Source organism: Panthera leo, chromosome D4, assembly GCF_018350215.1.
Source record: "Panthera leo isolate Ple1 chromosome D4, P.leo_Ple1_pat1.1, whole genome shotgun sequence".
In the NCBI taxonomy this organism is placed as follows: domain Eukaryota; kingdom Metazoa; phylum Chordata; class Mammalia; order Carnivora; family Felidae; genus Panthera; species Panthera leo.
The window spans coordinates 75,839,004-75,856,179 of record NC_056691.1 but is presented as its reverse complement, the minus strand read 5'-3'; the positions used below and the strand labels follow the sequence as shown (position 1 = coordinate 75,856,179).

The following is a 17,176-nucleotide window of genomic DNA, read 5'->3' as shown; positions in this document are numbered from 1 at the left end:
TGGGTGTTACTAATTCCCATATCGCAGATTAACTGCTTTCCACCAAAGGAGGTAAGCGCGGAGAAGTGCTTTCCACCAAAGAAGGTAAGCGCAGAGAAGGATCCCAGAAGTCTAGGCCATGGAATGTGGAAGGCCTTCTAAGGGCTCGTCTAGAGAAACCAGACTGCATCATCCTTACCAGTACAGACTTCCCAGTCAGACATACATGGGTCTGTGAGCTGACTCTGCTTTCTGTGTGGTTCTTGGTGCCTCAGTTTCCTCATCTCTAAACTGGAGACATCCGTCCTCTTATTCCTAGGCTGTCATCAGGATTCAGAGGAGCAGGAAGTAAAAGGTCCTTCGGAGGGACCTGGAGAACTGACTGTGAACGGTTCCCACCCCACACGACAGGTGCGACAAGTCAATGATTCAACATATATACAAGGACTGATGCGGGCTGGGGGCATAGCGAGTGTCCAACAGGGTCACTGCCCTCCCCTCGCCACGGGGGGCGGCTCTGTCACTCACCTCCACCCGGGTGGGGTTCAGCCAGTGGGGGATGTCACGTACAGTCACGTTCACTGGCAGAATGATGGACTCGCTGTTGTGGTCCAGGCACGAGGCGACACACTCCGACCCTGAGGGGAAGCACAGTGTGAGGCCACAGCTCAGCCCCCAGTCCCCTGATGTCCACGGGCTGCTCTCATACAGGGCAGGCCCTGTCACTCTGGACTGGGCCACCCTGGCCTTGAGGGTCAGAGAAAGAAGGCAACTTCCAGCAGGGCAGCCTCTGGTCTCCCTGACTCTGCTCTCTTGTCTCCAATCTAGCCTGCACCCACCCACCACCATGTTTGTTGGCCCTGAGCCCAGTTGGGTCGTGCCCTTCCTCGTTTGAAAACTTTACAAGATTCCCCACAAGCAGGACAAAGTGCGATCCCCTTTGTCCAGCATTCGTGGGCTCCCATGGTCCGGTCAATCTCATCTGCCATTAACCATCTTCACGCTTTGGGTGGGCCAGCCAGACTGCACTAGGTTTTTCATCTGAGTCCTGCAACAACCCCTCGCCTCTATACCTCAGCTCCCATTCACCCCTTCTCCTGAATCACCCCCATCTGCCTACTCAAGGTCAAATCCCATCAGTTCTTCGTGGCTCAGTTCAAATCCTCTGAGCAGCCTGCCCTGATTTTTGCACCTGAGTGAGAGCAGTGTCCAGCAATGATGAGTCTCTCAGTGCCGGCCTTACCCCCTCCCTGTGCCTACCTTTCCGCAGTTACAGTGATGCCCTGGACGGGCAGGGATGAGGGTGACTCATCCGTGAGCCTAGCCCAGTGCTTGGTAAGCCCATGAATGCGGCACAGCCTCTTAACCCCTCTCTTTCTGCTCGCACCAGGCTTGCACCCATGCCTCCCGAGCTGTGCCTTCAAGACCCTTCACACTCTTCTTCTACTAATGCACTACTTATGGCCCTTTGGACCTCAACCCAAGTGCCACCTGCTCCAAGAGGCCCTCCCTGCTTTCCTGACAGGCCAGACCCTCCGACAGGCACTATGCCAGCATTTGTCATGGCTTGGTGACTGTTGTATCAACGGCTTTCTTCCCTGACAGACTGTAAACTCCTGAGCCCTCTCTGTGCTCCACATTCCGTGCCCAGAGCCTGGCACTGTGCATGGCAGATGGTGGGCACTCAGCAAGTATGTGTGGAATGAGCAGAAGAGACAGGAAGTGAGTGAGTGCATAGATGGACAAGGAACTGAGTGAGTGAGTGAGTGAATGGGACGGTGAGTAAACGATCAGTAGGCATTCTGGTATCTTATAAAGGAGGAAGTAGGTACACAGATGGAGGGTTGCATGGGTAAAAGACTGGGTACCTGGATAAGGGAATGACAAAATGAATCAGGTAGCTGGTGAAGGCACTGGTGATGAACTGGAACAGGGTGGTGCTACACAGAAACCCTCGGTCCAGGGACTTCACAGGTGAAGACAGCTGACATCAAGCTGTGGCTTGGTTGCCAAGTTGACTATAATTTGGTACATTGATTCTCTGCCCTGACCTCATGCATTCTGGAGTCTCCTGAAAATCAAGTCTATCCCACGAGATGTCTCCATGACTCTCAAATGGTGCTCATCCATGTGGGCAAAGAACGGACACGTCAGAATCTGACCAAGGCCCTAAGGAGGTCATTCCTCCAGCTTACTGCCAGGACCACCCTTGAATATTAAGCGAATCACAAGAGACAGCCAACTCTATTCTGTTAGCCACCCTATAGGCTCCCTTCCACGTGTGTGGGTGGGTGGGTAAGGGTGATGTCTGAATGTGTATAATCCCCACACACATACATACACATATACTTAGAATATATGTGTGTGTATATATATATATATATATATATATATATATATATATATATATATAGTTTATCTACCAGTTCCCTTTTTAATGCCATTTTGTAGTCCTCTTTAGCGCAGAAGACTCACAAGGACCGAAGAGGGGGGTGACAGCAGGTCTAGGACAGTGTTTACAACCTCTTCTCTTTAAACACAGGGACACCGAACCCAGAAGTGGGGGCAGATTCCTGGCCAGGCAGGTGGTTGTCATAGGTCACTCATCCTCCTGAATATCCAGCCCGTGCGATGGGTCGTCATCACACCCAAGTCTCAGGTTAGACCAGTGCACAGAGCTCAGGCTACAGAGAAGGTGGTTAGAGGCCCAAGAATTAAAACCCACATCCCTCTGCCTTCCAAGTCCAGTGATAGATACAGACTGAGAGAGGAAAGAGAAAGGAAGGCAGAGGAGAGAAAAGAGATGGGGAGGGGATGCAAAAGTACCAAAAAGACGAGTGATGGGAAAAGGGGACAAGTCACTAAGCAGTTGGAGAAACTCAGTGCTGTGTGTCTGTCGGGAGTTCACGTTCTAAAGGAGCTTCTAGAAAGCAAGGCAGAAGTGAGGCTGTGATGATAAAATCCTCTTCTGAGAAAGCAAGAGGCCGCCTCTGAGGGAAAGACAAAGGCTATCTTATCCCAAGAGGGGGAAAAGGGGGAAAATATGGTCAAGACAGGAGGCCACCACTGCCCTCCCCTTCTCCGCAGCTCCCTCCTCTGTGTTCCCCTCCCCTCCCACAGTACTAGGGCTTTAGGACCAGGCTGCTGTGTTGTGATATATGAACCCGAACTGGCATCCTTACAGAGGGTGATCTCACCAGGCCCCTGCCTGTAGCAACTTTCTGAGGGCTCCTAACTGCCACAGAAGCCTGCCTGTATTGAGTGGGAGGGGGGTCCAGAGCGAGCTCCTCTGGGTGGTGCCAGAATGTGCCCCCCAGCGCCTAAGCCCCTGTGATGGGACACACCCCTCACCCCTGATTACAAGGCCTTTGATCAAATCCCCTCCTCAGTGAGGCGGGCTCTCCCCAGGGAGGGGCTCAACCTGGGAATCTGATGTGGGGGCCTTTGCAGGTGGGGAAGGGCAGGGACCTGGAGGTTTCCCTCCTTCCCAATCGTTATCTCCCAGTGTCCCACACTGCTTTTTTTTTTAGCTCCCCCATATCCCCCCAGCCACCCTGGATCACCATATTCCTTAAAGGGGCATCAGCATGGCAATGGGGACATGGGTACTTGGAAGGGAGGGACATTCAGGTTCTAGTGTCATACCAACTTCTTTCCCTTTCTGCTTCATCACAAAAAAGCTCCGCAGGCAAAGGAATAGTGCTGCCACACCTCTGCCTACCTCTAGCTAGGTAAGCAGAGAGCCAGGTGATGTGTGGTTGTGGCATGGGAATGCACTGTATGTCCCGAGTGGCCACAGGATGTGTCTGTGTACATGTGTGAGTTATGTTTGCCTTCCGCACATCTTTATGTTTCAGAGCGTAAGATGTGTCTGTGCTTGTGATGTGTGTGTAATTATGTCACAGGTGTGTACATGCTATGTGTAGCTCTGTCTGTGTGTGTGTGTGTGTGTGTGTGTGTGTGTGTGTAGGTGACAAGTTGATGCACTTACCTGGCTAAAGTGTACATGCCAAGCATGAGTTTATGATGTATGTGCTTGGGTCTATGTTTGGTCATTAAGCATTTGTGCTTGTGTTTATTTTTGCATGTGTGAATATATTTGAACGTATCAGTGGATGTAGACATGCAGGAAGTCTGTTTTTATGAGTTTTCTTAATGTTTATTTTTGAGAGAGAGAGAGAGAGAGAGAGAGAGAGAGAGAGAGAGAGGAGAGACAGAGCATGAGCAGGGGAGGGGCAGAGAGAGAGGGAAACACAGAATCCACAGCAGACTCCAGGCTCTGATCTGTCAGCACAGAGCCGACACAGGGCTCAAACCCATGGACCATGAGATCATGACCTGAGCTGAAGTCAGATGTTTAACCAACTGAGCCACCCAGGACCCCCTATAAGTTTTTGTTTTGTTTTGTTTTTTTTAAATAAAAGTCACTTAATCAAAAGATTTCCTCCCAGGGCCACTTAATACCAGTCCTGAGTATCACTGAATATTCACTTGTATACACTGAGTTGGGGGTGGGACCCCATCACAGACATATGTGTCTAGAACCCCGCACACCCATCAGGACTGATGGAGAGAAGAAAGCATTGGCCTCAGGGTGGAACAGCCACTGTTACTGACCATTGCTACACCTGTTGCCCCAACCATCTTGAACGCCTATATTGGCAGACCCACAAGATGCCACCTCTCTGCAGCCATCCTGGTCAGGGTCCTTTGGGTTGGTGCCTCTGTAGAAACTTACAGTACTTTTAGAATCATCAGAGAGACCAACCATGCACTCAGAGGTACTCTCACCAAGTTCTCTGGACCAAATGCAGGAATGTTGATCCCTACTCCACATTTAGGTGAAGAACTGACACGCGCTCTCAGGCTCTGTGTTTCCATCTTTGAAAGGTGATCGGGCCCATACACCTCCCCTCTCCCACCACGGGCCTCGCTTCTGGACAAGAAGTGACAGCTCCCGTCGTGCTGGGTGTAGAACTTGTTGGCTCTGTGTAACTGGGAGTGACTGTGTGCAGGATAACCTTCTGCTCCAGACATCCCTGGTGATTATCCCATAAATCACACTGGCCATGAGAAAGAACATCCAATTCCCTGGGCTTTTCATCATGGTCAATTAGGGAATCAGCCCAAGAGGTCAGCATCACCGCCCTTAGCTGAGGTCAGACTCAATGCACACTCCAGTTCCCCAGAAAGCCTCAGAGCCGGTGATTAATGCATCCATCCAGGCACCTGGTTTCAACCAGGCAAATCCCTGGCATCAAACCCCAGGTTATTTCTTCTCACTGTGAGCACTCTGTGAGCTTGCCTATCACCACGCAAATCATATTCTGAAAATGCTATTTATCTTTCCAGTTGGAGGCAACTGGGATGCCACGGAAAGAACTCAGGCTTTGGAGTAGAAGAGCGCTCTGGATTCAGGGCATGTTCTGTTATCCCTTCAAGTCCCAGTTTCCTCATATGTCAAGGGTCATTGGGCAGATAAGATATGGTGCCTCTATACAGTGCTTGATGCAGGGCCTGGCCCATAGTAGGTACTCATGAATGATGAGTATTATGCAAAATTTCAGATTCCAGATAAAAAGGCAGCTAGGACCACCATTGCTTTCCCAAATGTGATAGGTGCTTCCACATCTCCTTCCCTTTGCCACATGGTTTCTTCTGTCTGGAATGCCATTTCCCACCCAACAAGCTCTTGCAAATCCCTATGTAAGCGTCCCTTCCTCTGAGAGCCCCCTCTGTCTCCTGATTCTGCGGTCAGCTCTTCTGTACTCCAGGAAGACCCTACTCACCACTGTTTCTCTAACATTCGTGCCTTTTACTCTTTCTGGGAGCAAGGACTTGGTCCCTCTCATCTTTGTTTCCCCCTTACAGGGCCTCACGAGGTAGAGGTGCCCAGACATCCAGTGAGGCACCAGCCCCAGGTTGCCAGAAGGATCTGCCCCTCCTGCTCACACCATCACACACACACACACCGTACCGATGGCGTAGCCGTCCGGGCACTGCAGTTTGAGGTTGCTGTTGAGCTGGTCTGGGGCCGAGCACTGGCCTTGCATCTCCTGGCAGATGTGGAAGGAGCCGCTCCAGGTGCCATCTTTCCGGCAGTGGATGACGTTGCTCCCATGTCCCTGAACACCACGCAAGAACAGTCAGGATGACCAACAGGGATGACCACCCTCAACATCATAAGCCCCTCAACAGAAACGAGGAGACTGCTCCTTATCTCCCAGAGCCCTAGAAGTGTTCCACAACCAGTTTCTGAACCATGTACAAAACCCAATCACCCTGAACTAGAGGCACTGTTCACATCTCCATTTTACAGATCGGGAAACTGAGGACTCTGTGCAGAAAGAATCTTGCTCAAAGCCCCCCAGGGAGCCCATCTCCCAGGTTTCCTATGTCCTGGCTTCAAGCTCTTTCAGAGATTTGTCAGAGGGATTTGTTTTGTGTGTTGATCTTTTTTTCATAACTGAGAAGGTAGGGGACCAAATGCTCCCTAACTCATACAGCAAGGAAGAACATGGGTCCTAGGGCTGTTCGTGAGAAGGTAGCCACAGAGCAAAGCTTACTTAAACTCAGCCAGTGAGAAAGTACCCCATGTCAGGGCTCTGCCACATGCTAACTTGGCAGGCGAGAAGCTTTTTCTTCCTGGACACTGCCTTCCTCTCTTTTGCCTTCCCTTCCTTCCTTTTGCTCCATTCCATTGCATTCCAGCAACAATGGCACCAGGAGGGTGTTGTGGGGATACTTCTATCTGTGCCCTCCCATCAACTCTTTAAAACAGGCACAACACAGTTTCTCAACCCTCTGCAAGGTGGTAGGCAAATGCAGCCTGCAGACATGGCCCTTTCTCTGAGCCCCCTTTCAAAGTCTGGGCTTCTAATGGGAGGTCCAGCTCTGTGGAAATGTCAGACCTTCCCCTGAAGCCAAGGACCATTTCTTAGTGCCCAGACTGTGCCCAGCTCTGTGGGGTCCAAATGTGAAGTGAGCCAGTATCTGCCACAGTGAGACAGTCATGTCCGTGTGACAGTGCTCGGTAGCAGTGCCGTGACCATGTGGGGAGAGTAATTTTGGTTGTGAGGGGCAAGCAGGGAGGGCCCCGGAGAGGAAGTGATATATGGAAAGGAGTTTTCAAGGATGCATTGAATCACAGGCAGAACAGGGATGGAAAGACTTTTCTGGAAGGCCAAAGGGCATGCACAAATGCAAGGAAGTACAGTGAGCAACAGACAGCTCCCCAAGGTTTCTCATCCTGTGATCCAAGAGAGGAGGAGTTGGTAGGGCAGAAGCAGAGTGTGGCTTCAATGTCAGCTTATGGAGTTTGGACTCTGTCCCTTGAGAATGGAGAACCATGAGTGGTTTCTGGACGGGGGTCCTTCCATCTGAGAATACACTGTACATTCTCTCCCTCTTTCTTTTTTTAAAAGTGTTTATTTGTTTACTTAGAGAGAGAGAGAGAGAGAGAGAGAGAGAGAGAGAAAGAGAAAGAGAGTGTACACGGGAGAGAGGCAGAACAAGAGGGAGAGAGAGAATCCCAAGCAGGCTTTACGCTGTAAGCGTGGAGACAGACACAGGACTCGATGCCACGAACCATGAGATCATGACCTGAGCCAAAGTCAAGACTCAGATACTTAGCTGACTGAGCCACCCAGGTGCCCTGTTCTCTCCCTCTTTCAAGCTTTTGATCAGAAGAGAAACTCTGTATGAGGCCAGAGGAGCTGATCATGCTCTACCAGTGTGAAAACCTATGCAATGGCTCCTGTGCCCTTTAGCCGCGATTCAAACTCCGGTGTCTGGCCTCCAGAGCCCCCAAAGCCTTAACCTTGGCTAATTCCCCATGCTCTCGCTCCCTACAATGCCACCACCAACCTTGAACTTTGGTTTAAATCACCTGCATTCTCAAATGCACCATAGCTATTTCACAACACCATGCCTCTGTACTCACGGGCCTTCTGGCTGCTTTGTTTCCCTCCCCGCCCCAGCACCTTGTCTGGCACAAACTATTGTGTCCTAGTGCTGCTCCAACTCTGCAGAGTGTGCTACCTCAACGTCTCTGCCATGCACTGCCTTGTTGTTTATCATCTGTTCCCACCCAGATGATGAGCTCCCTCAAGGCCCAAGACGGTTCCCCACTCGTCCCTGCATCCTCAGGGCCTTTCCACAATTTCTAACAGGTCCTGATAATTTGGTCCATTCATTCATCACTCAGTAGATATTTTTGCTCACTCAAGAACTGTTTAGGGGCACGTGGGTGGCTCAGTCGGTAAAGCATCTGACTCTTGATTTTGGCTCAGGGCAGATCCCAGGGTCATGGGATCGAGCCCTGCATCGGGTTCCTGTGCTCAGCATGGAGTCTGCTTAGGATTTTCTCTCTCTCCCTCTGCCCTCTGCCCGCTCTCCTCAGCTCGTGTGCGCTCTCTCTCTCTCAAAAACAAAACAACAACAAAAAAGAACTATCTGTTTAACAAAAGAAAAGATGTGGCGAATCGGTAGAGAGTTATGGAATGAATTTGTTTAATAAGCAAGAGCATAAATGAATGTGTGGGTGAGGAAATAAATGCATAAGTGAGCAAACGAAGAAATGGGTGAATTAGGGAATAAATGAATGAGTGCGTGTATAAGGAAATGAATAAGCTCTTTCAAAGAGCTGATGCAGGCTGAGGCTACCCTGTCTGAGAAAACAGCTGCAAGGAGACAGGATTCAGAAGAGAAAGGGGGTGGCGGTGGGGGGGGGGGTGCCTCTCTGGGCCTCTCATGGGTCTTTCCAAATGCAGTGGGAACCTCTGTGGCCCCGGGAGAAGGGTGGTCCATCCCAAGCATGCAGCTGTGGGACGACTCACAGAGTCCACCCCCAGAGATTGTGTGTGACATCAGGGAAAGTTTAGGCAGCTTCATGTGGCTTCAGAGAACCGACTCTCCCTCCCAGAGCCCCAAGCCCCAGGCCCCATGATTCTGCTGGGCCCTCGGGGGAGTAGGGAATTGACCCCAATTTCCTGGAGCCTTGGCCTGGGCCTATGATGTATTTGGCCTCCAGCCCCCGAAGGGCTGCAGACCTCAGCACTACGTGGGCCAGAGTTGGCTGGGGACCTCGGTTTGCAGCAGAGAACGTATTAGAACTAGCTGGAATCTGCTCAGGGAATTTCGCCATAGAGAAATCCACTATAGAAGGCTCTACCATAGAAGGTGGGAACATAAAGGTACTGGTGTTGCTGCCTCCAGCCCCTCTCCCTCCTGCCCAGCTCATCGGGCACTTTCTACTGCTGACTAAATACGCTTTAAAGAAAAAAAAAAAAAAAAAGATGGCAACCTTCTGCTAAGACACCTTAGACTTCCAAACAAGGCATACTTGTGGGCTGGCACTCCAGGGCCTCCAGAGCGGAACACAGATGACAAGTCTAGCCCCATCTCTTGCTATGCACCTGTCTTTCCTTCTAGTCTCACATTCCTCTTGCTTCCCACCTCCACATCTTTGTCTTTGCTGAGTCCCCTGCACAGCAGACTTCCCGGAGCCTTTCTGGATCTCCACATTCTCTTTTAGGACTAGATCTTGGTGCACTCAGCACTTACCTACCAGCTAGGACAGAGCCTCAGAATTAACCCTTGATGTTAAGTCTATTTTGACCATGGAAGGCTGGACATTGAGGATACAATCTGATATAACCAAAGACTGCTGGGCAAGAAGCCTGCTGGGTACACTTGGTTCTGAATGCACAATTCCGAACGCTAAAGTGAAATCGCTTCCAAGAGGGCTGAGCATCCTTCAGCAAAACATTTTGCCTCTCTGTGCCTGTGAATCTACCTGTATAAAAGCATGTGTGGCTCTCTCAAAGTCTCTTTAGCCACAGGGGCCCCGGAAGGGCTGAAGGCATATCATAATTATATTATCAAATACCCACCATGTGCCGAGTGTTTTACAGGCATTTCGAAATCCTTTTAACGACATAGTAGAGTAGAAATTATATCCCTGCTACAGATCTGGAAACTGAGGCTTAGCTAGCAAGTGAAAAAGTGAGTTTTTAAATGCCACTGTAATGGTCAGGAGCATGAACTCAAGCCAAATTCAAGCCAACTATGGAGATTTAAATCCCAGCCCTGCAACTTCCTAGCCATGGTTATTTAGGGAAGTTCCTTAACCTATGTCCCTTAATTTTCTCAGCTACTAAATGGGCATGGGGTCCACTACCTGACACAGTCATCACGAGGACCAAGTAAGTTAGATTTTGGGAAGCATTTAGAGCTTAAACACACACTGGGCTCTCTGTCACCTAAGGCTCAGGGCCACTCTGTTCTGCTATATCTAGGGTGACTTCAGAATCAACCCAAGCATCCCCAACATCTTAGAAGTGGCAGCAGCCATAGCAGGAAGGCAGCATGCATACCCAATTCACGGAGATTGCCAGTGTCAGAGCTGGGTCTCCTGACTATAAGCCTCTGTGCCTGTACTGCAATGGAGGGGAGAGGCGGGTAGGGGAGGCGAGATGAGGAGAGGGGGAGAATCAGATTTCTTCTCCTTAGCAGAGATGGGAATAGACAAAATAATGGCAGAGAGACACATGGCAGCCTCAGAGCAGGACAGAACCAGGCTGTACAGATGGGACATAAAGAGCTAAAGCCTTGGAGGCAGGCTGACCTAATAACGGGAATCTCAGGTCCACCACTCTTAGCTATATAACAGAGAGAGAACCACCTTACCTTATGGAACCTCAGCCCCCTCATCTACAAAATGGGGCAGTAATGCCAGACTGATGCTGTGGGGCTTAAATAAAGTATCCATGTAGAGCACTCAGCCCAGGGACTGGCAAGGAATAAATGCTTAATAAACTGCTGCTGTTAATTACTTGCCTCCGTCCCCAGGCAATGCATTGCCCCTATATGCACGTTGCATCTTCCAGATAAGGTACAAGGGTGACATGTAGCCCTTTGTGTAGGAGGAAGGATGGGCAGAAAATCTGGTATGTGTCATGCCTTGGTTAGGAGATCGGAGACTTTAAGTTCTGACTCTGCTAGTAACTTGCTGTGTGACCCGAGGCAAGTCCCTTCCCTTCTCTGGCTCCAGTGGCCCCATCTTTAAAATAAGCGGGCTGCAGTGGGGGATCCCCTAGGTCTTGTCCACCTCCTGTGAAGTTTCTAACTTCCTCTAGGAAGCCCAGAGTGCCTAGGCAAGAGTTTCACAAGGCTCAGCCTAAAAGCCGCCCCTGCTTGGAGAGGCACTGTGCATGCAAGAACTGTGCTGTATCCACAGCAGAGCCCATAAAGGCAGGAGTCAGATGCATACCACTAGTGGCAGAAAGGCTTTCACAGCCACCTCTGTGACCCATGTGATGAATTGGGTGCATCACTGATTCTACCCCCACCCTTCCGGTCTTGCTCCTCCTGAGCCACTGAAAGCCCCGTTAAGAGCATTACTTGGTCGACAAGCACCTTTAGTCTCTCCCTCCCCTGCTGCGGGCCCTGTGCACGCATCTGCCACAGACTCTGTCCCTCCTCCCCTAATCACCTGCAAATTCCCCACAGTGCTTCTCTGCAAAACTGGGCCTGAGTTATCACCTTGGACAGCTCAGGAACATCTGAGCTGGATTAAATGTTGGGACACTTAGCACTTCTCCCCAGCTGTCTGGGGATGGAGTTCTTGCCCTTTGGCACTAGCCTGCCCTGGAAATGTTCGGGGGTAGTGGGAAGAACAGGGCTGTGGGGCCCGTCAACACCGCCCACTCACTCGTAACTATGGACAAGAACTTAGCCTCCTAGCCTTCTTTCCTCATTGGAAGAAGGGGATGATGTTTCTTCTTCAAATGCTTGTTGTGAGTTGTCGAAATGAGTGAAAGTCTGGGGCACCTGTCTGGCATCCTGGAAACACTTTAAAAAGCTGTTATTACCAAGGTTCTCGGTCATGGTTCACAGGAATAATAACGCTATAAGTTTGAGAGCTGAACTGTCCAATATGGTAGCTACTAGTGTGACTGTTTGCATTTAAATTTGAACCATTTGAAATTAAATAAAGTGTAAAACTTGGTCACTCAGTCACTCCAGCCATGTTTCAAGTATTCCATAGCCAGATGTGACCAGTGGCCGCCATATCTCAAAGCACAGATACGGACTATTTTCATCGTAGCAGAAAGTTCTACCGGGCATTGCTAGGCTAGAGAGCCTATATATTCTACAGTTTATTTGAGCAAGAAATTGGGCTTCCCTATGGTTCACACCAATCTCCCCACCCCACATTCTGGTTTCATGCATGATAGATGCCGCCCTCTCTGACTTTCTGGGGCTTGCCTCCCACAGAGGGATAACTTTCAAGATATTGCCTTTGTTTCCAGATTCTATAGGAGCCCACATGGAGCATCAGGGATTCTCCCCACTAGAAGTGACCTCAAAGGGAGGTGTTTGTGGTCTGTGCCTTCCCCAGGGCTGCCATATATGGTGACACAGGTTGTGTACTGTACAACTTCAGGGTGGTACTCGTAGGCATACTGTACTTTTACTATCTCATGTAATCCAGACAAACTATGAGTCATGAGAAAACTGACTCTTAAAGGATTAAACAACTTGCCCGGGTCCTCCCACGAGGAAGTGGTAAAGTCAGGATTTGAACTCAGAGTTCATCGTGGCTCCCAAGGCATAAATGAAGCAGAGGTTTTATTTGTTAATGTGCTTTTAGTGGCAGTGGGAGGGAGAACACGAACCTCCCCTATAGTAGTCCCTGTCCCTGCTGCCAGGATCTGGAACTTGTTTGGAAAGCAAAGAATTCCGACTCTATACAAGCTGTTTAATTCAAGATGCTCTGGGTCGTAGGTTTCTGCTGTGTTTACAGGCAGCAAGAGGGGATCTGAGGTGAATACTAGATTTGGCTCTCAGGCCCCTGGTCTGAGGGTAGAGGAAATTCATTTTCGGTACAAACTAGAAACGTCAATTGTATTAGGAGCCCATTTGGCACACGTCCCCTCATTCTTTGCGCCGACAGGCAATACCCTGCCCCTCCGCGTCTAGCCTCTCCACCGGTTGCCAAACAGAACTGCTTGAGTCGTCTGATAAATTTACATTTTCCTCTCCTTTAAATACAAACTGGCCATGAAAGGTACTTGGCAGGCCCCAGGCAGACTGGGTTCCAGTTTGATAACATGACCACGGCCAGAATATTATTTGGCTCAGCAGTTTGGGTAACTGTTAGCAACAGTTTTATGTAAGGGAGGGAGAGGGGAGCTGATCAGCCTGCATGAGGCCGGGGTAATCTCTGGCCTTTGCTTGTTCCTGCACTGGCTTCTGCTTCCCTGGCAGTCAAGGCTGGGAAGGATTTGGGTACACAGACGTCCACAGGTGTACTCTATGAAGGATTTTCAACTGGTGCCTGTTGGATTCAGTCTGTCTGCAGTTGGGAGGACCTGGACTCTGATTCTGACTCAGGTGACCCCAGCTGTGTCACCTGGGGTAGCTGACTGACTTCTCCCAGCGTGAGTTTTTCTCATTTAGAAAATAAGGAGATGGTTCTGGATGTTCACTGTGGCTCTTTCTCATAGCTTGACATTTCCTGAGCACTTACTAGGTGTCTGGCACTGTCCCAAGTGCTGAAAATTCAGGGAAGATTAAAGAGGTGGTCAAGCATTTCACAGCCTGGGGAGGGGGGCACCTGAAATGAGTCGCAGCACAGTATGGCCAGTGCTGGGGGGTGGGTGGGCTGGAGAACCCCAAGGAGGGACACTGAGCCCAACAGTAGAAGGGATCTCAAGAAAGAGTTCCTGGGATTGATAGTCACCAGAGTGGGGGGATGGGCAGAACAGGTGAAGGGGAGTAGGGGGTACAGGCTTGAATAGTAAGTCACAGGGATAAGAGGTACAGCACAGGAAACGTAGTCTATGGTAGTGTGATGGCATTGTAAGGTGACAGGTGATAGCTACACGTGTGGTGAGCACAGTGTGACATTTAGACTTGTCGAATCACTATGTTGTACACCTGCAACTAATATAACATCATATGCCAATCATCCTTCAGTAAAAGGGGTTCCTGGAGGAATGGGTGCCTGAGCTGACCTGGGAAGGAAGATTAGAAGTGAGGCAGCTGGAAAAGGTAAGAGAAACTCTTTAACTGAGAATGCAGAGGTAAGAGGGAAAGCAGTCTCACTGGTGATGGAGAGGCCTCGAATCCACCCTGAGGAGCTGGGAGTTTATCCCACAGGGGATGAGGGTTACTGGTTCCAGAAGGGTTTTAAGCAGGGGAATTGTCGTGACAAGATCTATGCGCTGAAGAAATCGCTCAGGCTGAAATGCAGAGAATGCGCTGGAGGGAGGCAGGGGGGTAAAAGCAGGGAGATGACCAGAAGGCTGCATGTGGCCCAGGAAGGAGATGTCGATGGCCTGAGTTAGAGTGGTGGCACCGGGGACAGGGGAGAACAGCTCTAGGAGATGTCCTGGAGGCAGAAGGGGTAGGACTTGGTTTGCATGTGAGGAGCAGGAGAGAGAGGGGCTTAAGGATGGTGGTTTGACAGGGCCTGGCATCTGGGGGGAACTATAAAGATGGGTGAGTGCTGGCTGCAGGTGAAGCCTGGGGCCCATCCAGTTGAACCCCTAGCCTCACCTGGCTGAAGGTTCTTGCACACCTGCGAAATACGGGGCTCAGTGTACCAACCAAACAGTGGGTTCTATCACAGTGGAACCGCTACTGGGTTTAAGGCTCCTCTGGAGTGAGCTGGCCTCTTGTTCCCCCTTCTCCATCCTAGATTCCCCCACCCATCTCAGAAGCAGCAAAAGCACTTCAGTCACAGACTCCTCCCACAGGAGTGGGTGGGAATGCCAGACTTCCTCCCAGGCACAAGGGGATGGAGACAAAATCCCAACCCTGCTTTCTCCTCCTCATCTCCCTCTCTTCCCCAGTGTTCTCCAGACTCTAGACTTCTAGTCTGAGCCTAGTTCCCCTTCTCTTCATGTTGCCAGAACCAACTGATGTCTTGAGGTCATGGGATTCCATACGTGCTTTCCTTCGGAAAAGTTCTAACACTACACATTTTACAAAGCTAAGAGTCTCTGAGCCAAAATATGGTGTTCAGGGAGGACAACAAGGCTCAGGGACATTACAAAAGAATATAACTAGAACCCAGTTTTTTAACGTCTGCATTGACAACACTGCCACATCTTCAGAGTCTACTGGAGGACACTGTTCTTCAGACACAGGTCAGTCTTCGGTAAGCAGATAGGAGAGGGCCCAGAGCACCGACCTCAAGTTCAAGGAGCCTTACCTGGGCAGCATCGCTGTCTTCACACTTGATCCTACACTCGCTGTTGAACTGGAAGCCATTTGTGCACTGGTAGAGCCCATGGAATTTCGGCGGAGGTGGGTCACAAGTCACAGGAACACAAGCTCCCTCCTGCCAGCTGCCATCTTGGGTACACTGAGTCTTGAAGGCTCGTCTTCAAAGAAGAGATGTCTCAAGGACCAGATGGCTAGACTCATGCCCTCCCCCCCCTTTCCCTTTCCCGTTCCTGATCCCCTACCTGTCCTTTTGGTTGGTAGGGGGCATGCATAGGGATTAAAGAAAATTCATTCACAGAACTTGAGGCAAGCAAGAGTTTCAGACAGTGTCTCAGTTGCGTGTGGATTAAAATAAAATTCTAGCCCTGTAAGCTCCTGTCCTCTCTCTTCCTTCTAGAAGGTTCTTATGGGTGCTAGTACAATGATGATATTAACACTCACCATTTGTTGAACAATTACTATGTGCCAGGTACCTTGCAAACACTTTATATACACATCCTCATTTATTTTTCACAGTCATCCTATGTGGTAACTGATATTATCATTCCCATCTTATTGCTGAAAACTAGAGGCCCAGAGAAGTGAACTCACTTGCCTGAGGGTAGGCAGTTCCTAACAATGTCCCTCTAGATTCTCACAGGGCAGCATGTAATGAACAGCGGCTAATCCCTCTAGCAAAGAAATGAGTGCTTCCTTGTAATCAGATATCCAGACCTGGCTCTCTCTGCCCCCCAGAACTTGTGTGTATTTCCAGCCCTACTTACTTCTTTGACTTCCGGGAGGAGCCAGGCACGTGGTATCCAGGTTTGCACTTGTACTTGCAGAAAGAGCCCACCTTGTGCTTGTTCTCTCGGCACCGGGCTGTCTGGAGATCTGCGTTGGGCACCGGGGGTGGAGCTAGGCACATGAGCTCACACAGGGCCTCCGGGAAGGACCACAGTCCGTCCTCCATACAGGTCAGCAGGCTGTTGTTGCCTGGAGGACACAGGCGGGCAAGGTTTAGCAGATGGGGCGGGAAGGTGTGGGGGATGGGTCTCTGACAGACAAGCTAACTTACGGGTTGCCTGGACTTAAGCCAACTTGAAGAGCCAGAAGGCTCTTGGTCTTGGAATCCTAGACCCTTCCATTTACAACTGAGAGACCCTAAGGAGATCCAGAGAGCTGTGACAAAAGGAGACCCAACCTGGCGAGTAACTCACCCCACATCTATAGTAAATGAAAAGTCAAGGATACTGACTCCTGATTCTGAACCCCATATACTGCATAGGAAAGAGACTTCGTGCTTCTTCCATCCATCCTCCTTGGTTTGCCAGGCGGGCATCTGAGCCTAGAGATGAATGTACCTGCTTTCTGATCATTGACACAGGAGGCCCCTATCAGAATCTACTCTGAGCTCTGATGTCAGGGTGCCATGTGACCTCAAACTGCCTGCCGTTCCTCTCTGGGCCCTGCGCCCCTGTACTTATCCTAGCCCCCCTCGTGCCTGGAAGTGACAGCACTGTGGTATCTGGAGGCTTGATATTTCTTTCAGGCCCCAGTGTTCAGTGAAGCTTTGCCAAAGCAGCTGAGAGAGCAGCACTCCCCTGTAGGCCGTGCCAGCTCCAACAGACGTGCTGACTGCCACCGGGAAGCTGGCCTGATGGGGAACGTTGCAAATAAAAGTAAAACACGAGGTGTTAGGCTTTTCACTGCCAGGTCATATATTGTCAATGCACAAAAACCTCCCCCAAGACAATTAGAGATGGACCTGAAGCCTGGGTTTCTCAAGGGGAAACGCTCGTCTCCCCAGTTATTACTGGACGGTGTTAACAAGCAGGGCTGGAAGCACATGGAAGGCTACGGGGACGTGAAGGTTGGAGGGGCAGAGAGATGGGGTGAGATGGACCTTCACCACATCCTGAGTGCCATGGACACATTACTCAATTATTCTCGCAGCAGGCCCATGAGAAATAGAGACTCG

At 50.3% G+C, this 17,176-nt stretch overlaps 1 protein-coding gene across 1 annotated transcript in view; it reads right to left on the bottom strand.

Moving 5' to 3' along the window:
- The window catches only part of PAPPA (pappalysin 1), a 240,756-nt gene that overhangs the window by 29,204 nt on the left and 194,376 nt on the right, over window positions 1-17,176 (bottom strand). The window contains exons 16-19 of the mRNA XM_042913034.1: window positions 15,981-16,191; window positions 15,203-15,374; window positions 5,957-6,104; window positions 508-617 (exon numbers count right to left, since the gene is read on the bottom strand). Coding sequence (XP_042768968.1) covers window positions 508-617; window positions 5,957-6,104; window positions 15,203-15,374; window positions 15,981-16,191 — 641 coding nt within the window. The remainder of the gene's footprint in view (window positions 1-507; window positions 618-5,956; window positions 6,105-15,202; window positions 15,375-15,980; window positions 16,192-17,176) is intronic.